The 21029-nt window shown below is 39.5% G+C and overlaps 1 protein-coding gene across 4 annotated transcripts in view; it reads right to left on the bottom strand.

Annotated features, from left to right (window-relative positions):
- Positions 1–506: 506 nt before the first annotated feature.
- The window catches only part of LOC101173579 (fibroblast growth factor 12), a gene marked incomplete at its 3' end in the record, with an annotated part of 29697 nt that continues 9174 nt past the window's right edge, over positions 507–21029 (bottom strand). For 2 of the 4 annotated variants that reach the window (XM_023965238.1, XM_023965237.1), the window contains 3 exon segments: positions 507–705; positions 9735–9838; positions 14979–15089. In XM_023965238.1, the coding sequence (XP_023821006.1) occupies positions 507–705; positions 9735–9838; positions 14979–15089 (414 nt within the window). 4 annotated transcript variants of the gene reach the window in all.

The raw sequence follows: 21029 nt of genomic DNA on the forward strand, positions 1-21029 counted from the left end.
TTTTTTGGCAAAAAAAGGCATAATCATAATTAAAAGACCACTGGGAACTCTTTTACAATAGATCCACAGATAAATGGAGTGGCTCTTTAAAAAAACATTTATTCAATTTTGTTTTAAAATGTCATTATTTTGTATAAAATAAACAAAGAAAACAATGGCAACACAAGCAAATAATAATCTATGAAAAATCATCAAGTAAAATATATTTAATGCTTCATGTTTGATAACTCTTGTTTTTTGGGGAAATTTTACAAAGTATGGGGACTTTTTTTTATCTTTAAATCTCTAGATCCTAAAATCTAGTTATCATTAATCATTAATAAAGTAACAAAAAAAAGTCAACACCACTACATTATTTGAAAGCTGATATGAGGTGAAGGTGATCGCTTGTTGTGCTCCAAAGCACCTGATATTTTCTGCCATTAGAGGATCGGTTGTAACCACCGACAGAGAGCAAAAAAGCATTAAAAGAAGACATCAGATCTGCTTTCAAGGCACTTACTTACCTTCAATGGGCCTGGGCACAAAATGTGATGAGGGCTTAGTCTTCTTAACCCTGTTGCCCTTCATGACCTGCCCCTCCTTGGTAAGCCCAAGGAACCAGGCTCGGCCTGACTCTTGCTGTCGGTACACAGTGGATGAATAGATCACATAGTAGTTCTCAAAAACAGACTCCTTGAACCTGCACTCTGGTGTAAACATCTCCTGCAAAGAGTGAAGAGCGGTGTGTAAAAATAAAAGCAGCACAGAGACAGTCTATCTCTTGTCTGTTCAATGCCAGCTTTGACCCTCAACAGTGTGGGGCCATTTCTCAAGGTCAGAGAACAAACACTGTCCCACACAAAACACAGACACCCACTCTCTCAGATCGAGGTGATGGGGAATTTATGTGTGGAAAGAATGCAGGTGAAAAAGGGAGGATCTTATCTTCCAGCTTCATTATCAAAGTGGTAAGTCAAACAGAAAGTCAAAGGGACACAAAAGAGATGAATGACAAATAGAAAAATCTTGGGCACAGTGTCATGACTGTTGGGTGTCTGCTCGTGACCATTACGGTGAAGGAAAGAATTTCTGTTTTTGCTGTAATCCATCACAGATCTAATTGGTCATTAAAGATATGTAACAAGGTTAATGAAGGCCATGTTACTAAAAATATTGCAGCAGCAGAGCGTGAATCTTCTCTCTATCAAAATCTTTGTGCATTCAGCAAAGTGCATTATTTCATGTCTGCTTCTGAGGGGAATGCCAGGCTCATCTTGTATCCAGCAAAGAGGCAAAACTTTAGTCCTTGATGGAGGCGAGGCTTAACAGCTGTTCTGAAGGACCATCCCAGAATTTGGCCGACTTTTCTGAGCCAGTGTGTGTCCGTGATTTTCCTGTATTTCATTCATTAATATCCCCATAGAGCTAGGTGTCCTTTTAAGGTTGTCTATTTGACTCACAGCCCAATTCAACTTGGTGCCGCAACTCAGGTTGTGTGTAGCATTGGTAGTTCTTCTAATCTGTGTTATGTTGGGATGTTTTTCAAGGGAAGGTGAGCTTACATGGTCAGCTGTATTCAAATGTCTTTTAGCAGCAGGGGAACGGACTCAGAGGAGGAGCGCAGGCTGAGTTTATCAGGACATGCTGACACACTGTCAAAAACCAGACATCTCGGTCACTGTTGGGGCACCAGGGGTCACGTAGAGCCTGTCTGCCTCTGCAAGCACCAACATATGGGCTTGGGTTGGGTGGCACGAGGCACGTATATACCAGCTTGTTTGATCTCTTTTTCATCTTTTTCAGCTCCAATTAGACAGAGCGCACATATGCATTCTTGTTTTTATTCTTACTATTAAGTCAGCGGCTTGGCTTTGCATACTTGTTGTAAAGTCCTATCCAGATTTCTCCACAAGGACAATGTTTGGGATGTTTATGGAGCGACTTGGAAAGTTCAGTGAGCATCCTGGCTGTAGCTCTGGAATGATAGGGGTGGAATGTAAGTGACTTTGAAGTCTTTGACAAACTACCTTGTTCGTGGATGGCTGAGTAGAAATATTAGGTGCTGAGACGGGGTAGGAGTTTCTTTTGATTAATGAGATCACCTTATTGGACATGAACCACAGAACCAAAAGGACAATGAAAAGAATAGAAAAGCACAATGGTGAACACACATACATGCTCCATGCATGACACAGGAGGTCACACATACAAGTACACCAATGAGTTTGCCCAGTCTACATCACCAAAAAAAAGGAAATTCAAATTTGGGAAAATACTTTTGTTTTTATCAAGGTTTGCTTTGAATTGTTTTTGCTTAAACAAGAAGTGTAGCTGATTTAAAAATAAACAGTACAGACCAAAAGTATGGACACACCTTCTCCTTCATTTGAATGAAAACTTTTGGTCTGTGTCTGTATTTGTCCTAAAGGCGAGGGGCACGTTTAAGTTCTGTTTTATGGGGCATGTGCATGGAATTACTGCAGCAGAAAAACAAACAAATGTATTAAAAAAAAAAAGGTAAACATGCTGAAACCTATCGTGAACAAAGCCTCCAACATAGACTACAGAATTTAAAATTATTCGCTTTTTAAATCATCTACCACAATTCTTAATTAAACAGATATTTAAAAAAAATGTAATAAAGGTTTGAAAAGCAGATTAATTCAAACTTTATTTCAAAGCACATATGGGTTATTTGTGAAAATGTAAATATATATATATATATATATATTAGTGCTATACCTGAACTTTGAAGTAGAACTGGGAGTAGTTAAAGTTAAAACCTTTTGTTTTATTTATTTTTTAAATACTAAAAGCTCTAAAACAGTTTTGTTCTTCAAACTTTTAGTGGGATATTTTAAAATGAAAAGATGCTAAAGCAATTCCAATTTCTAAAAATAAGCAGAGTAAAGAGCAGAATTTCAGTCCATAAAGCAAATTATTATTTATTACAGTTTTTCTCAGTCGCTTTACTACAATTCTCAGATCAGAATTGAAGTTTGCAAATACGTGTGTGCATTTCTCAAAACAATTTGTACAAACAGCAAAACACTATGGATTTCTTGCAAAAGTCTGTAACTTGCTCAAAATCTTTAGTTCATCTCTCAAAACTAAGTCTTTATGTCATTGAACATGGCAGTGCCATCAGAATGTCAAGTCCTTGTGTCATTGTCTACGAGCAAGACAGTCAAATTACTTAGTCATGTTGTCAATATAACTGTGTACTTTAGAGGGAGGTTCTGATGTAAACTATGGCTAAAGTTTGGATGAAAATTATTGTAAAATGGAAGTTACACCTTTTTTGTTTGATTGCAAGAGACTGGACAAGATTCCCATTTACACTTTTATTGTTCGTATTGTAATTTGTTGACAGACCATGTCATACCAACATAGAAAAAACCCACTGCAAACAGTAACACAAAGGGAAAAAAAGATAGGACAATATTCTGTACAACAGTACAGGCAGTGCAGTAGGAATTGGTGTGGTCTTCCTACACCTCTTGTCGTTCCTGTATGTTAGGACACAAATTCTCATCCACATCACAGCAAATATCCTCTCTCACAATGCAGCGAAATATGTTTGTCACATTATGACAACTTGGTCAACCATTTTGCAGTTAATGACTTATACGATGAACTAATGACTGGGTGTTTTGAGGAGAAAGACTATTGCACAATGAACTATATAATACATTTTGATCAACATGACATAAACAATTGATAATGTAGCAAAGAGCAGAGAATTGTACATAATCATTTGCATGGATGAACCAAAGCAATTGCAACTTGTTCAAAGAAGTGAGAAACTGCTTATTTGATGTGCACAAGTGACATCATGATGTGAAGATTGAACAAATAGTTTTGGGAATTTCATTCTGATCTTAGAATTTTACTAAAGTGTCTGAGAAAAACTGTATTATTGCTTTGCCTATACAAATTGCATTTAAATTACTTCTATAGGAAGGTGCTCAGAACTCACAGTCACATTTAGCAGACGTCAAACATGTCTTATGGAAATGTAAAAGGATATAAAGGTTTCTTATTTACTCGTAGTTAAATGTTTTTATTGTTTTTATCTGATTTTGTTTCAGATTTTTCAGATTAGTTTAATCCAGCAATCATCCTGCAATGATAGTATAGTTTGTCACAGTCCCAGTGGAATACAATCTATACATTAAGAACAGTTGTGACACTGGCTAATCTTAGATTATAAATTGAAAATAAAATACTGTGTGACATCTTTTGCAAGCTATAAATAAAGTCTTGGTTAAATGACAAAGCTGTTGTGGCAATGCTAACTGTGTTTTGAAGAACTGTAATTTATGAATAAGTAACTACAAATGTCAATCACAGAAAAACAAAAAAAGAAGCCGTGTCTTATCTGATTTTATATTTAAACAGATGGTACCAGAGTGATTCATGAGACCTTTAAAAGAATCATAAGAAATAAGAAAGAGATAAAATATTTATAGATTTAACCACAGTCTGGCAGAGAGGTTGAGAATCTCATTTAAAACATGACCTAGGAGAGGATGGGAAATTACCCAGAATACCAATGTTTTTTTCCATTAAAGTTTTTCAAGAATATGAATTTTAAACAAATATGATATCAGGCACATTTTAACTATCCTGTGGTTAAACTTGATAAGAAATTTGCTTTACCTTTATTATTTTATGCTCTTATTCTGCAGGGCTTCCCATACATCCATCTTCTCTCACGGCACACAGTAAACACTTCAATGGAATTACATGATGTACGTGCACACAATCATAGATGGACAATGACTGATAATCAGTGGAGCCGAGGATAATTATTCAACAAAGCCATGATCCTCTGTCCAATGAGTTATTATTCAAACAACAGTTTAATAATACGTTTTCTAAAAGAGGTCATGGATGGATGGACGGATGGACAGAGAGACAGAGAGACAGAGAGACAGAGAGACAGAGAGACAGATAGACAGATAGATAGATAGATAGATAGATAGATAGATAGATAGATAGATAGATAGATAGATAGATAGATAGATAGATAGATAGATAGATAGATAGATAGATAGATAGATAGATAGATAGATAGATAGATAGATAGATAGATAGATAGATAGATAGATAGATAGATAGATAGATAGATAAAGAGAACAGCGGCTGCTGATGTGCAGTAAAGTAGGTCATATTGTGTGTTATAAATAATGGAGGGGAACTCTTCATTGTAGATGCTCAGCACCCACACACTCCTTCACTAAACACCCCACAAAAGCATTATCGTCACTCTCAGTCTTTGGTTTCTATCAGCAACAAGCTTCAGCAGAGAGCTATGAACTGCAAACTGTGAAAACAATTTAGAGCCTGTGATTTTTAAGCACTTAAATGGTCAACAGCAATCGTAAAGCAGCTACAAACTCATCATGTAACTGACATAAAGATGAAAAGAAGGGCATCTTCTGGCTGCATCTCGACTTGTCAGACTGATCGCAAAAGAAGATGAAGCATGCCACATTCAATCAGAAACACGACGCTGCGAAGGGTATCTTGAAGAAGGGAGAGGGAAAAAAAGAGAGGGAATGATGCAGACGTTGGAGGATATCCCACAGTAATTATCTCTCAAGAGGAGAAACATAGAGGGAAGCACATTCTCTCCAATGGCAGAAAGGGGAAACAAGACAAGCAAACAAGCACTGAGAAATTCCTGTAGTTTGCAGAAATCACAGAGTAATGAAAAACATGGGGAGGAAAAAGAAAGCAAGGGAAAAATAATTTAAATATGAGCAGAAAAGAAAAATTCTATTTGAAGCTGACTACACTATGCGAGTTTATATGTAAAGTTAAAAAAATTGCTGCCTTCTTTGTTTTATTTTTTCATACTGATGCATTAAAAATGGGAAATCGTGGAATTAGTGATACTTTGCCTTCCCCCTTTTATCAAAAAAAAAAATCTTGCTTCAAGGTATTTTATGTCTCAGTGTGGTTCATAAGCCTCTCTATGCTCCACTTGACTGGACATGCTGGACGTGATCAAATCATTCTAAAATTTAAACTGAAATGGTCCTTTAAATATTATTGTATAAATGTCTTACCTTTCCGAAAAAGGGCAAAAATTGGAACTTCCTCTTATAAAATGATGCTATAATTATATACTGAAAGCTGCCTTTTGACACTGAGGCACTCAATCCCTTGTGTTAATAGTAATCAAGGACTGGATGCAGCTGATGATTTCTTATATGGATAGAGATGAGTAGAGGTCATCCCAGTGACGTGCAGTCAGGAGAGGCAGGTGAGGCACAGCCTCACCTGTCATTATGGGAAGAAAAGAGAAAAAATAAATTCAATTATTATATTTAATCAGTAAGTTGTGCTTTGCGGTCATTTTCCATTTAAATGTACCATTTTTGGGTGTTTTTTCTTTTCAAAATCGCTGAATTCCCGCATTTGCCGTTCAGATACTAAGTGACCTGCGATGAGGCACCAGCCCGCTGAGCCTCACCTTGGATTGCGCAATACCTATGCAGTCAGACGGTACTGCTGTCTCTCTGTATGTCGGTTCAATCACTTGTACTATATGAGCTGAGTTTAAATAATTTAGCAGATGTATATGATGCACAGTGCTTGTTTTTATAAATAACTGTATGTGAGGGACGTGTTTCTTGTGCTGAGCGCTAAACGACGGCGAAAAAGCCGCTGGGTGAGGCCAGACATTCTCGTGCCTCATGTTGCAGTTCTCGTGCCTCATGTTAGGGGGCGCCGGTGAGCCCTGAGATTATGACGCTAAAAATACTAGAAGAAGTGATAGCAAGCGGCAAGTCATTTTCTTCAGAAGGAGCGGCGTATGGACTTTATTTACAACTAAAGGTAAGACGATAATAACGTTTGTGCTTTTTTCTATGCTGCAGTTTGTATATGAAAAAAAACATGTTGAAATTATATTTTAAACAAAACGTTAACTGTTGTCAATCAAATGGTGAATAAGTTACTCAGTTATTTATACTCATGGTTCATATGTTTGTAAATCTGACTGATGACGTCAGTGCCTCACCAGCCATTAACCTCACCGCACGTCACTGGGTCATCCATAAAAGTAATGAAATCCATCAGGTCTGCATTTAGGGGAGAATGTAGATCGGGTAGAACTTAACTTAGAATGGGCTTGACAAATTAAAAGACCCGAGTCTGGACATGATTAAACATTAATTAGACATGGATTCCTGGGTGGGGGGCTTGTTATAGGCCTTGTGATAGAACTGTGAATGCTGCACAAGCCTTTCTGAATAATAAAACTGTCTGAGTTACAACTGCGGTGAATGTTTGTCCTTCCCTGAACTTGGGAGTGGCTCATTTGTCCGTCAGGTTGTGCTCAGACGGAAAAAAGTAAAACATTTTACAGCCCATAAATGTGCTCGATGTAGAAATTATGCAGTTAGTATGCACTCTTTTTTTTTGTCAATGTAGAAATGGCCGGCAGTGGCTTTAGTGTGTCCTCCAAGTATTTATGAGCAGAAAGTTTGACGGGCAGTTTCTGAATTCAAGTCATGGGCGGTCGTTTATCACAGAGTTTTCAGTGGGACAGTCATTGCCTCTGTCTTACTGAGATTTGTGTGTAAATACGTGATCTGGTGGATTTCATTAAAGCCATTGCAAATTTACTGAATTATAGTCATGATAGTTAATTATACTTAAATAAAAATCAGTTTATTTTCATTAAGAATTAGCGCTGAATTGAGATCATCAACTGCAAGCAAAAACAAAACAAGTTGATTGAATTCTAAGACAACTGATTTCACCTCCATGTGTCTGTGAAGAGGGAAGACCCACTCTGATAAAAAACTTTTGTGTTTAATTTAAATCATTGTGAAACAGGAGCAAACAAAAAAAATGCCTTTTAAAAAAAAGTGTATTTGTGATGTAAAGAAAATACACTGTGTGGGCCACTTGTAGACGTCTACATTTAATGTATGTACGTCTGTTTTTCTCGTCTGAGCTGGCATCTGCCTCAAAACTCTACAGCTGGATGGCTCCAACATGGCTCGGCGTTTTTGCTGCACATGTATTGTTAGGTTGGGGGTGGGAGGGGCTGTAAGCTAGAAAGAAAGTGTGTAAAACATATAGCTCTCAATTATGGACAACAAGAAGGAGGGTTGGGGTTGCTCTGCGCCAGTGGTCCCACCTACAACTCAGAGGCAGTTTCTAGTGAACTCCTGACGCTCTGCAGAAACTATGCCCTTGAAAATTACAGGTTTTTTTTTATTTAGGCTAAAAATTGCATAATCATAATCAAAAGACCACAGGGAACACTTTTAAAATAGATCAAAATGTGATTAAAGTGTGTCTTTAAAGCTTAATAGCAAGCAAAAGTATAAACTACTGTAAACCTTGCTAATTAATTTAACACTAGACATGCAGAGCCAGTCATTATGACAGCTTTTAAAATTTGCCACATCATTGCTTGGTTTAGAAAAACTGCACAAGATCAATATGATCCTGGCTTTTCCAGTGTATGTTTAATTCTAAGGTTGTTTTATCACAAACATTTCAAAACACAAAGGAGATCTGAGTCTTACCTACCCTGAATGACCATAGCAGTGAAATTGGCTGCATGCCTTTTACAAGAGGTGTCATATTTCAGAATTTAATTTATTATTCCTGCTCTTTCCTCTGCTCTATCCTTTAGTCTTTCTGACTTTTTTATGCTTTCTGAATCTAAGACCTAGTCATAGCTTAACTGTAGACTATTGACTTTAAATGGGAACAGGATTGAGCGAGTGTAACGTCACCCATAGAAAATGACTTGCTTCCGTTTTCAATGAAATTAAGTAAATTTAGTCGGCATTTTTCGAGGTACAGATGTCGCAATGTAGGAACCAGAACTTATCAGTAAGCAGAGATTGATCCGAGTTGGTCTCAGTTTCTATGGCAACCGCTCTCGCTAATCAGGTGTGAGGTTGTTGGAAGTTCAAACCTCCACCACTTGAAAGCGGGCTCATTAGAATCTGCTTTGAATGTTCTACATGAAACCAGATACTTTTATTGAGGCATCTGATTTGGGCAGTTCATAACTTGGATAACTTTGACTACAGACAAACGTCATGAAAAAAAACTAGGATTAGCAACACCATGTTGGAAAAAAAAGGTAGCAGAGCAAAAAATGGCTTTTGGTTATTCTGACAAATATAATGACAGAGTAATATAATATTCTTTATTTCTCTATGGACATCTATGAGATTTAGGCCTCTTGGAGCCTGTAGCTACTTCCTATTTGGAATGTGAGGGGGGAAGGGCCACGCAGTCCAGTTTTCGTATACCATTAATGGTCTTAAGCCAAGAGTGGCAAAATAACGAGTAGAAAACGATGACATTTAAGGAGGTTGCCATGAACTGGAAAAGGCCTGATAAGGTGAATATTTCATGAAATAAAGATAAATAGGTTTAAAATTTTGGTGACAGTGGAAAACTGAATGATAGTTTTCATTTATTATCCCAATGTGTTTTTATTTATTCTCCCAAATAGTCTAATATATCTTTTCACTATAGTCCAAATTATACATAAATAATCTCGGAGCAGGCAAAATACTGTCAAGTCATTTTAGTAGAGCTCCAGTAGACCAAGTGTGAATGTAAAACCCTTCAGAGAAGTGGTGCAGTGCAATACAAAAGAACATCTGAAAGGCGCTTAAAGTGAGATCAAAGGCTTAGAAAGTTCTATAAGTAAATGTGTAAATAATTAATACTGGCAAGACACATCTTTACTTTGAACTTACCGAGCTGTAGAGCATGCCTTCCCCATTCATGCCAATGTATAATCCACTCTTCACACCTTGGATGGCCACCACTCTCAGACCCACAGGAATAAGATTAAACAGAGCTGAGAAAGGAACAAGAGTGGCAGTTAAAAACAAGCAGGGACAAAGGAACGACAGCAGCCAGGGAGCACAGGACAAGACATTTGACTTTTAACTTAACTCCTGCAGACACTACGGTCTCGATTTACAGTCTTTTGGCTGGGACATGTCAGTGGAAACCCAAAACTTTATTTGGACAGCTAACAAATCGGAGGATAATAAGGTTTTGAAGTTTCATCCACGTCTCTTTGCACATCAATTAACTCTGCTACTTAATTTTCAAAAAGTAATCTAAGTGATTAAACTTTTGGAGTGAAAATAAATGATGCACATAAATATTCATAATCATAGGAAATACATTTTTTAGACAGAAACCATGTTGTGTACTGTTGTGATACATCTTTCATAATTGGATTCAAGTCAATTTAAAAATATTTAACAGCGTGTTATGGGATATTAAAAAGATTTTTAAAAAATCACTTTGATGTCTCTTAGAAGAAGTGTATGAGAGAACTTTGATTAGTTTCAGTAAAAGGGGCATAGATAAAATATCAGCTCCAAACTGCCACAACTATTACACCACCACCATGATAAATCTTCACTCAGTAAGCTGTTTTAGCTGGGAGTTTGATTATTTTTGGCTCAATAAAGGTTTCAATCATTTTAATTCACCGCATTAGTAACTGGTACTGACAAAAATGATCCAATAAAGATTGTGGGAATAAGCAAATGTTTCAAAATGGGCCTGTCTTCTGAAAAGACTTAATTTCCCTCAATAAATATTGATGCAGTGTTGTTGCCTGCCAGAGGTTTAAATCGGCCCTGAAGGCACTGGAGTAGGTGATGCACACTGACCGCTTTTGCACAGCAGATCGGTGTCCTTGAAGCCTGCTCAGAAACGGATTCGCACATTCAGGCTTCTCAATCTCCTCCCTGGTTTTACATCATTTTTCTCCTCCTGTTTGTTCACCCTGTCCTCTTTTCATTAGCATTTGATGATGGTTGCCCTTGTTTTTATGTAACGGTGCCTAACAGAGGTACAACCCACAATTCACCTTGATGTAGAGATAAAAACAGCTTTCCGAATCATATTTTTTTAATCACTGCCTGCTTTTTCAGATCCAAAATACCTGTAAAACAAAACAAAAACAAAATAAACAAAGATGGACAGGATTCGCCACTTCCTATCCTACTTTTCAGTAAAGCTGAAAGACTTAATGGATTTCATAATTACTGCAGCATTGGCTGCTGTTACGAATGACTGTCCTCGGGGTGTTTCTCCTCTGGGCAGGAGCAGAGAGAGATTTCCAAGGATCTTCTGTTTTGTCAAAGGGTAAGACAAAATGGACATAGACACACAGACAGAGCAAAATCCTTAAAACGGCAAGTCATAATCAGCTTGAAACAAATCCTGCAGACCGACTAAGGGTAGAAATTCATGTAAGAACTACTGGTTAATGCAGAAACCCTGCAGAAAAAGTTTTGAAAAGTTAAGCCTAATTCAAAAAAGGCTAAAGGAAGTGAAATTTATTAGGAGACTAAAATAAAAGGTTTGGAAAATGGAAAGTCTACTTTTCATGTCAACATCCTTACTGACATAATTGTTGAAATTATCCTTTTTGTTCAACTTTTAAAGACCCACTCCGATGAAAATTGCATTGTTTTTAAGATGTTCTTGTTGCATTTTCTCATGATGGGGGACATATAGAAAATTATGCTTAAAATTGCATTTCTGAGTAAATCTTTTTCAAATCTGTGTGAATGAGCTGACAAAAAAAATGCCATTTGATAAAGAGCGTATACTTGTTTGATGGAAAATACACTGGGTGGCCAACAAGCTCCCTGCTCTGCTCCATTTGATTGGAGAACGTGGGTCTTCGTTTTCCTCGTCTAAGCTGGAATTGGGCTCAAAGTTGTAAGGCTGTATAGCTCCAATATTGCTTGCCATTGTTGTTCGTAGGTTGGGGTTGTGAGGAGCTGTAAGCTAGAGGGAGAGTGAGCAAACAGAGAGCTCTCAACAATGGGGAGGGGAAGAGGCCAAACTTAGAGGCGAATTTCTAATGAACTTCGAATTTTGGCTAAAAACAGCATTATCACAATTTAAAGAAAACACAGGGAAGACCTTTAAATTGCTCAAAAGATCTCGGAGTGAGTATTTTATATAAGAATGCATTTTGATCTGTGAGCAAATATAAGATATTCATGATTTTTTTTTTACTGTCAGAATCCCACAAAATTGCACAGGATAGAAAAATGGGCATTAATAAACATCATTAGTGAGTCAAGATTTTCAGAAAATGAATTGAGTTCATATGTTTGTACATAGGCAGAATATGTTCTTTAAAGGTGAAAATCCATCTTTAGTTACCTCAATCCTTTGAAGCCAAAATCTAAATCCACATAGTCAGTTATCATTGTTATCTTAGAACTATAGTATGTTTCTGGAGTCTGTGAGTGTGCAAAGTGTGCACATAAACTGCACTTGATCAAAGGATTGTAAACTAATTACAGCCTGGTATATTTCAAGGTGTCCATTTAATGAGCTGTTTTTCGTTCCTATAAAATCACTTAAAAACCACAAGCCATCCATTCAATAATTGAACTGTAATTTGTCTTACAGAAAAAAGACAAATAATTGTATACTTTTTTTTATCAAGCACAAGCTGTATTTTCATCCGAACAATTCTTTATTTCAGAGTCTTTCTGTGTGGTTCAATAAATGTATTAATTTTTCACAGAAATATGAGGTATGGTGAAGAAGCCTTTTTGTGTTTCTTAATGGTATCAGTTGCACTGATCAATTGCCTGAAACTAAATGACTCTATTCTATCTGCAGCTGCTTAGGATGCTGCAGGTCAGGGGGTGTTGTGGTACATGGGGGCAATCTATTATTCTAATAATCTCCACATTCTCCTTTTCTCTCCTCATGTCTTGTATGTCGTTCTCTGGTGCATCTTTAACTGTTGCTCTGAATAAATTCCTTTTGCAGCACCTCGTGCCCCCCCCCCCCCCCCCCGTCTCGTCTCCTCTGCGTCTTCCTTTGGACTGTCTGAGCTTCAGGCATCTCTTATAGAGAATTATTTATTGGGTACAAACAGAGAAGGTGGTATTTTTAGTTGTTTGGGGTTAAATTATTTAATGCTTTTTTTCTCTCTTCTGTGGCCAGCAGGACTGCTCAACTAAAGGATTATCTAAAGGTCGGGAAACCCTCACAGAGAAGAGTCCTTCACCAGCAATACCCTTAATATTTCAATGTTCTAAGTTGCACAGGTAAAAGGCACTTTGATGATCTTGATTCCCCCTAATGGTTTAATCTCCTTTGTCCTGAAGGCCTCCCCTTAATGCTGAAAGTACCTGAAGGCCTCTTTTATCATAAAATATAAAAGGACATGTGACGAGGAGAGACAGCTCAATTTTACTGCAACCGTCTAGCAGTTTGGCTTCCTTAAAGATTGGCAGGATGTTTCAGAAAAAGGAAGGTCGTGATTTGTTTTCCAGACAGGCTTCACTCCAGCCGAAGATGGTCATCATCATCACTTTAGTGACAATTCTTCTCTAACATATGTCTCTTCTTTGACACCTTACGAAAACTCTTCCAAAAGCCTGTGTTTTAAGGTAGAACAGTTACCCCACAGGCTTGATTCATTTACCCCCATTTTTGATTTTGAGGATGTGAACGGTGAATAAAAGATTACAGATAAAAAAACGATAAAACCATTTATTCACTTATAGGCTTCTGTGATAGATAATTTGCCTTATTTTTATCTTCTTCTTCCACTTTCGGCTTCTCCCATCAGGGGTCGCCACAGCGAACAAGTCGCATGGTAAATTTGGCAATGTTTTACGCCGGATGCCCTTCCTGACGCAACCTTCTCAAACCGGGCTTGGGACCGGCACAGAGGTAGAGAAGGGAACAGGGAGCAGCCCGGAGTCGAACCCTGGTTTCACGGACGGAAGGCGCTGCAAACCAGCACGAGCTAAACCAGCTCCCAATTTGCCTTATTTTTATATCGTGCATTTTTTAAATACCACACCATTTGGCACAGTATGATCCCAGAGGGATAGATAATTAATAACAATGTTAATAATAATTGATACTTTATTTATCCCACAATGGGGAAATTCTTCTCTGCATTTTGATCCATCCCCTGGGGGGAGCAGTGAGCTGCGGACTAGCCGCGCTTGGGCGGTGACAGCTGAATGGGGAGAGCGGGAATCGATCCGCTGTAGGTACCATAGCCGTTCGGCCTGGAACTTCCGTTCGGGGTCCTTTCGACTGAAGGTAACGTCACACTACGGTAACCCCACTTGGACAAACTACGTAGCGTCGACATCTGCTCGGGCTCTACAAATTTTCATTTCACGTTCCCTTTTTAACATAAAGTTTTTTTCCTTCATAAATTGTGTCTGACAATATTCTTTGTAATTTTTATAAAGACATGTTGCCACAATCCGCTTGTTATTCCAGTTTAAGTTCAGCCGTGGCTGAAAATGTTGTCAGCACAGCTAAATGTTGTTCTTCCGGGACCGTCCTGCCAATAATAAAGCACTGGGCCCACGGATTAAAAACTCTATAAGCGAACATGCATTCAATAATAATCATAACAATAATAAAGGCATGTTTAGAAGACAATCTCGCTCTATGTCAGAGCTCTGTTTGTTTATAAAAAGACTTCATAATATTTTCTTCTATCGTAGTATCGTAAGTTGTCCAGACCAATCACTATCTGACACGTCATCGGACCAATGTACAGCCAATCACATAATGTGATGTCAGCATTAGTCCGAGGACCCCAAACAGAAGTTCCAGCCCGAACGGTTATGGTACCTACACCGCCAACCCTTCGGTTGTTGGACGACCTACTCTACCGCCTGAGCTAAATTGCCACCCTAGATAAGTGATAAAATGCCTTTTCGTAAAGAAAATCTCATTAAAAATGCCCAATTTTGAAATATTTAGGATGAACTAAATGTCATTTGTCAAACAACAATGTAAAACCATGAAGTCATCAATTTAATGTTGTGAAATGTTAAAATAAATAGCTTTTGGAGCATGTGGAGCTGCAGCATGTGGAGCTGCAGCATGTGGAGCTGCAGCACGTGGAGCTGCAGCATGTGGAGCTGCAGCATGTGGAGCTGCAGCATTTGCGCCGCTCTACTCACTGTAGTCGCTGTTCTCGTCCTTGCTGCCGTCGATGGTTCCATTCGGCTGCATCTGCAGGTAGAAACCCTGCTGGCTGAACAGTCGTGTCACGATGCCTTTCAGCTGTGGCTCTGAAATGCACAGACACACACACAAACAACATGCGGACAAACACACACGCACAAACACAGATACACAACAGGCAGTAGGCCCCATCCCCACCAAGAATATATTAGCGCTCCTTACTTGATATACTGATCATTTTGCTCTTATCTTCAGAAATGTTCAAAGCTCAAACAATAACAGAGAAAAAAAACTGCAAACAGAAAATATTTTTTGCAACAGGATAAGCTGAAAAATAGACAAAGTATGGGTAAATAGCTGAGTGCTTTTCACTTTAAATGTTTTATTTTTATGTAAGATTATGTGTATTTAAGCCATTAAATGAGCTAAATGTTAAACATGTATACTAATTTTTCTTAAAATGGGAAAAAAGTGACTCAATTCATTCTACTAAGCTGCCAACAAATAAAAAAAGCTCTAGGCATCAGGCATTTACATTTCCTTCTTCCAGACACTGAATATCAACGGAGCTACTGTACATTCTCATCTGTCATGTGACACACATTCAAGGATGGGGTAAAAGCGCGTTCTTGAACATGCATAGGGTGGTCACTGGCCAAGCAGGGAAGGGCTTCTCCTTCTTTTTTTTGTTGCTGTTTGCTAGCGCATGTCTGCGACCTACAGTTAGAAGAGGTTTTGTTGCCAAATGTCAAAGCGGTACAAATCTTGCTCCAAGCATTTTTCTTTCACTGCTCTATTCCAATATAGGAAATATTTGATGTCATATGATCTGGTCAGACACAAATCATAATTATTAATTTCTCCTCTATGATCAAATTTCAAACAGTTGGCACTTCGTAAACTAAAATGGTCAGCGTCTATACGTCACTACCAAACCAGAGTTCCTGATTGGTCGCACGTTTTGTACTTAGTTTCCGAAACGCACATAGGCGCACATTTTAACAGACTTTTCATTGGAAGTGGTCGCTTGAACACGCGCTGCCAAAGATGGTGTGAAAGTAGATTCAAGCAGAAATGGAAGCTTTGTCATAACTAATCTGTTACCAGACATACTATGGTTTTTACCAAAGGATAAAGCCACCAGATTATGTAATGTAAAAAAAGCAACTGTTAGTTTTAAAAATATCTACTTTTATTGGAAAGTGATTTTTTTATCATTTTGCTCATCAGCTAACATCTTTACTCAGTCTGAGTCTTTGTGTTTCTTGACCTTAAAAGACTTTTTCTTTTTTTTGTAAGTGAAAATAACCCTAAACTGACCTCCAACTCTTGAAGGTGAGACTTCTGGAATATAGCCAGAGGGCTGCTCAATGCTTCTTCCACTTCAAGCGGAGCAACAAGATTTAGCTCTGGGCAAGAAAGGCCACTCAGCTTCAGGCAATGCCAGAGAAAAATACGTGTTCGGAAAATAATCTTTTAGTGTGGGAAAAAGTGCGCTCTGCGTCAATCTGAGGTCCAGCATGTCTTTTGACTTTGAAAACGGCATCAGATGTATAATTTTCAGATAAAGCTAAAACTATAAGAAAGATTAGTAAATACAGCATTTTTGTTTCCAATAGAAAATAAACTGCTCAACTAGACAAATCTAATGAGATTTAATCTAAAAAATGTGTTATTTTTTGTTTATTTGTGTGACCAAAGAAATAAATTCTACATGTTGTCACAATTTAATGGGGCTTATATTCTTTTTATGTCCGTTAATAAACTGCAAATGGCTGTCTTGCAGGTATGTGTGCTCTATTAAATGATGCATGTGATTGAGATTAAGAAAAATGGGTGAACCCAACGGTTATTCAAGGTCATAACAAGACTATGAGGACTCACAATTTATTTCAGTAGAGCCAGGCGCACAGTACACCAAATAATTTAGCGCAAAAAAAGATAAAACTTTCTTTCCTGAAGGAGAGAGTTGGTTTTAGCCAGATATGAATTCAGCAGAATTAAACAGATGTTACGTAATTGCTTGAAAGTTGATCACTGCAATGATTAGACGCGTATAAACTTTATTTATTCTGTACAGAAGAAGAAAGCTAGCTGAGGAACTACACCGAGCATTGACCCGCGGTGAAAGTGGGTTCATGTCTGCTCAACTCTACATCATCCTGACCATCAATTCCCAACTCACCTACCCCTGGGTTAGAATCATCAATCCCTGGGACAGGCACTTCATCATCCATCATGGGCAGCTTGAGAACAGCGTGGGTGTGTGGGTATTTATGTGTGTATGTGAAAGCACATGGGAGTGGACATATCAGTAAATCACATGTGATAACTACACTTCCATAAATTCCTGCCACACCACGTTCCCTGGGCAATTGCTGACGGCTCATCAGTTCCAGTCATTTAGCAGAGAGTGCGTGCACTGTGCATGTTTGTGAGTGTTTGTGTGCAGGTACCGCTGCTGTTCCATGAAAAATGGCGTTCAACGTTTCATGAAAAATGCCTTTCGCTGACAGGAAGCGTAAGATCTTTCTTTTGAGTCTATAATGGACCATTACAGCAACAATAGGTTTACATCATACCAATACAGATAAGACAAAAACATTCATGTACGCTGACAAATGACATCACGACTGTGAAATGGTGAATGATCACTCGTTCTTATAGAGTTTGACAAGGAGAAGAACATCATACCACAATAGAAACTGCAATCACTGTAGTCTAACATGTACAGACAGAACAAGGAGCGGGGAGAAAGACTGATCTGACATTGACAAAAATAATGAGACTTATAGGAAATGAAGAGACAGACAGCAATAAACGGCTGAGCCTTTGTTCGTACGGCAGTAAGAAATCAAGCATAAAAACTGAGAAAAGCCACAATAAAGGAGGAAAAGAAAAAGAATACCAACAAGGGAGAGCGTCATCGGCTGTAAGACAGGTGTTGAAGCCCCCAGCCCCTTCCCACCCTCTGCCTCCCCCACCCACTCCTCCCTGGCCGAAGGGGCTGACGACATGGGCGCGAGATGGGGTGGAGACGAGGAGAAACACAGCATACACAAATGGAGGCTGAGCTACTGACCTAGCCTGCAGCCCTTATGGGACACCTGTGGAGATTTCGAAGGTGCATCTTACGAGGGGGGAGGATAAAAGGAAAAACAACAGTCTTTTAAACAGGCAGAATTCATAAAGGCTTGAGTTTATCGGCTGTTTATTAGCAAATATAAGGCAAGGCATCAGTGGAAATGAAATCAAAGATAGGATATAGAGCATTCATCTGTCCATGTGTGAGTTACCTTCTGACCCAACCATATGGAGTCCTTACTTCTATGTCTGTCTTTCTGTCTGCTCGGTAACCCGAACATGCTTTGGCACAGAGGGTCTTATGAAGCAGCGGGCTTTTACCTCTGTCTGTCTGTCTGTCCGTTCGGCTGGCTGTCTGGCAGGTGACATGTCTCTGTTGCTGTGCATTAAACAGCAACGCAGCCCCCTCTCATCCATCATCAGTTTGTCTATAAAACTGAGAGCGGATCGTCCTGAGGGCAATTCATCACCAACCAGAACTGTCTGGATGCTGGACAGGGGGGGGGGGGGGGTTGCGGCGGCTTGCACTGCTGAGTTGTGCACCATGACGGAATAACCAGTGGACTAAAAAGAGAGATGTCTGTGTCGTGAAATGCTATAGGAAAGGGGCCTGCATGTGGCAATTAACTCTTAATGACAACGCCTAAACCTCTTTTCTCTGCAGCAAAGCTGCCTCTGCAAAAAAAGAAAAACCAAGACATCTACTCTGAAAACATTTAATCTCAAAGGAGCCTTGGTGCACTGCAGAGCAACTTATCCCCCTTCTATAACTCATCCTGCATTAATATAGAATTCTACCAGCTTTATGTGGTAAATTTAAGTTTCGTTTGTATTTTATGATGGGATGGATTTTCCTCATAGTGATGGGCTTACATACTGCTATAACCAGATGCATGAAATCAATTTGGTTTGGGAAAAAAGTGTTGCTTTGATCAGAAATCTGTGCTTAGAGGATGGCTTTTGCATGAATGCAGGGGCTCCAGCTCGGAATAAAGGGGGCTGCATCGTGCAGCACCGTTAAGCAGACAGCAAAGTGTCTCACAAGAATGGAACATGTGGATTTTTTCTTTTTCTTGCACCTTGGAAAGGGTCTACTTCTTCCCCGGTAAAAACGAAGCCCTTGACTGCAGTATACTATAACGCCTCTGCTGCTCCAAAAAGGGGAGGGGTGGGGGTGGGGGGCGCTTCCCTACACACATAAGAAACGTCGGTGGATGGGGGGGGGGTGAAAAAAAAAAAAATCTACCTCACTGACCTGGTCGCCGCCGGACGGGTCTTTTCTTGCCGCTGCAGAAACGGACTTTGCTGAAGACCCCCAAGAAATGCCTCTCGCACAGAGAGCGGGGGTCTTTGCTGGGGCTGGGGCGCCGTTTAGAAGTAGAGACCCGATCACTGTTGGACTCCCTCGCCTGGCGTTTCTGCCGGATCAGGGAGCTGGCGATCGCAGCCATCTCCCCGAACCGAGTTTCAGAACCGAGAGTCTAGTCCGACTGGTCTCGGATCTCGACGCAGCTTTTTGGCTCAAATATAAAACAAATATATATTTATAGATAAATAAACAAGTGCAGAGGGAGTCTTTGCTTGTTAACCAAATGTCATCCTGATCAGAAAATCCTCGGAGTCCTGCATGAGCCTCACGGCGCGCCAGGCATCCTCTGGACTGGAGGAGACGGACGGCAGCAGCAGCAGGGAGAAGAAGTCTGCTGCTTTTGGGTTTCAACAGCTCTAAATCTGCGCCTTCAAGATCAATGTCAGATGTGAAAACACACTAAAGAGTGTGGAAGTGAATGCGGCTGCATTGTCATTGAAGAGCCTCAGGTAAATCCAGGTGAACAGCGCCGCGTCTGACTAACACGAGTCCTCATCTGCACATCAGCCTGGATCCCTGACTTCAAACAGTCAACATGAACCCAAGCGCGCGCCTGTGCACCAAACATGCAAAGTTTGGGAGGTTTTGCGCAGGCTGCAGCTGATCTACAGGACCCCCCGTTAACTTAATGGTCAGATAAGCAGCAGGAAGCCCCCTATGTGTGAACCCATTCCTCGGTTCCGTCGATGTCACCCCCTCTTTTAAACGCAGTCCTGGAAAATGGAATCTGCGAGGATGCTGCAGAGCAGGAAGTGGAGCCAGCAGAGCAATTCCCGCTTGAAAAGCAACAATTAGTTGTGCCGAACACGCGCCGAACACGGTGTTTGGTCCCAGAGCCCGAACAGTAAATGCGCGTCCTGAACCAGCGCTGTTGACTGTCAGAGCTCCGACACAGAGAGCGCGCGTTCGGTCCAGAGCCTGCCTCCTTACCCCTCCTCCCCCTCCCCCCACCGCCGCCGCGCGCTCTCCAACTCTTAACGCAATCATACGTGATTGAGGTTTGTATTAGCAATTCTCACGGACGGCGGAGGACACAATTGATCATCTAGAAACAAAGTTCATGACAAACAGCTGTTAAGGAGGAAATGTGTTGTATAAGGTTGTGATAGGTTCTCTGTGGAGTGGAGGGTTTAAGTCCTCAGTTTATCACAACTAGACGTGACTGATGATCTTATCAGGAAGCAGAAAATACTGACGGTACCCCTTCGTTTAGTCTCATATGGTTGAGGTCAGAGCAAAAATCATTTAAATAAGATGATTTTTGGAAGACAATTTAACACCTTGATGCCTACATTTATTTCCAACTATAAAAAATAATTATCTTTTTGATTTCATGTAGAAGCCAAATTAAGGTAATTTTGGAGCCGATGTGGTTTGACGCATTAGCCTACAAGAAAAATATAAGCACTAATTTACTTCCATATTGTTTTAGGTGTGTAACGATTAATCAATTAATCTTTTAATGTTCCTACAATTAACCAGTTCGATCTGCCTGAGGCAAGTTGTTGATTGAACTGATATATGCCATTGTAAAATCATTTCAAAATGAAACAAATTGATTATAATCGAGATTGGAAAATACTATTTGGATTGA

The sequence above is a fragment of the Oryzias latipes genome, chromosome 17 (assembly GCF_002234675.1).
Source record: "Oryzias latipes chromosome 17, ASM223467v1".
NCBI classification, from domain to species: Eukaryota; Metazoa; Chordata; class Actinopteri; order Beloniformes; family Adrianichthyidae; genus Oryzias; species Oryzias latipes.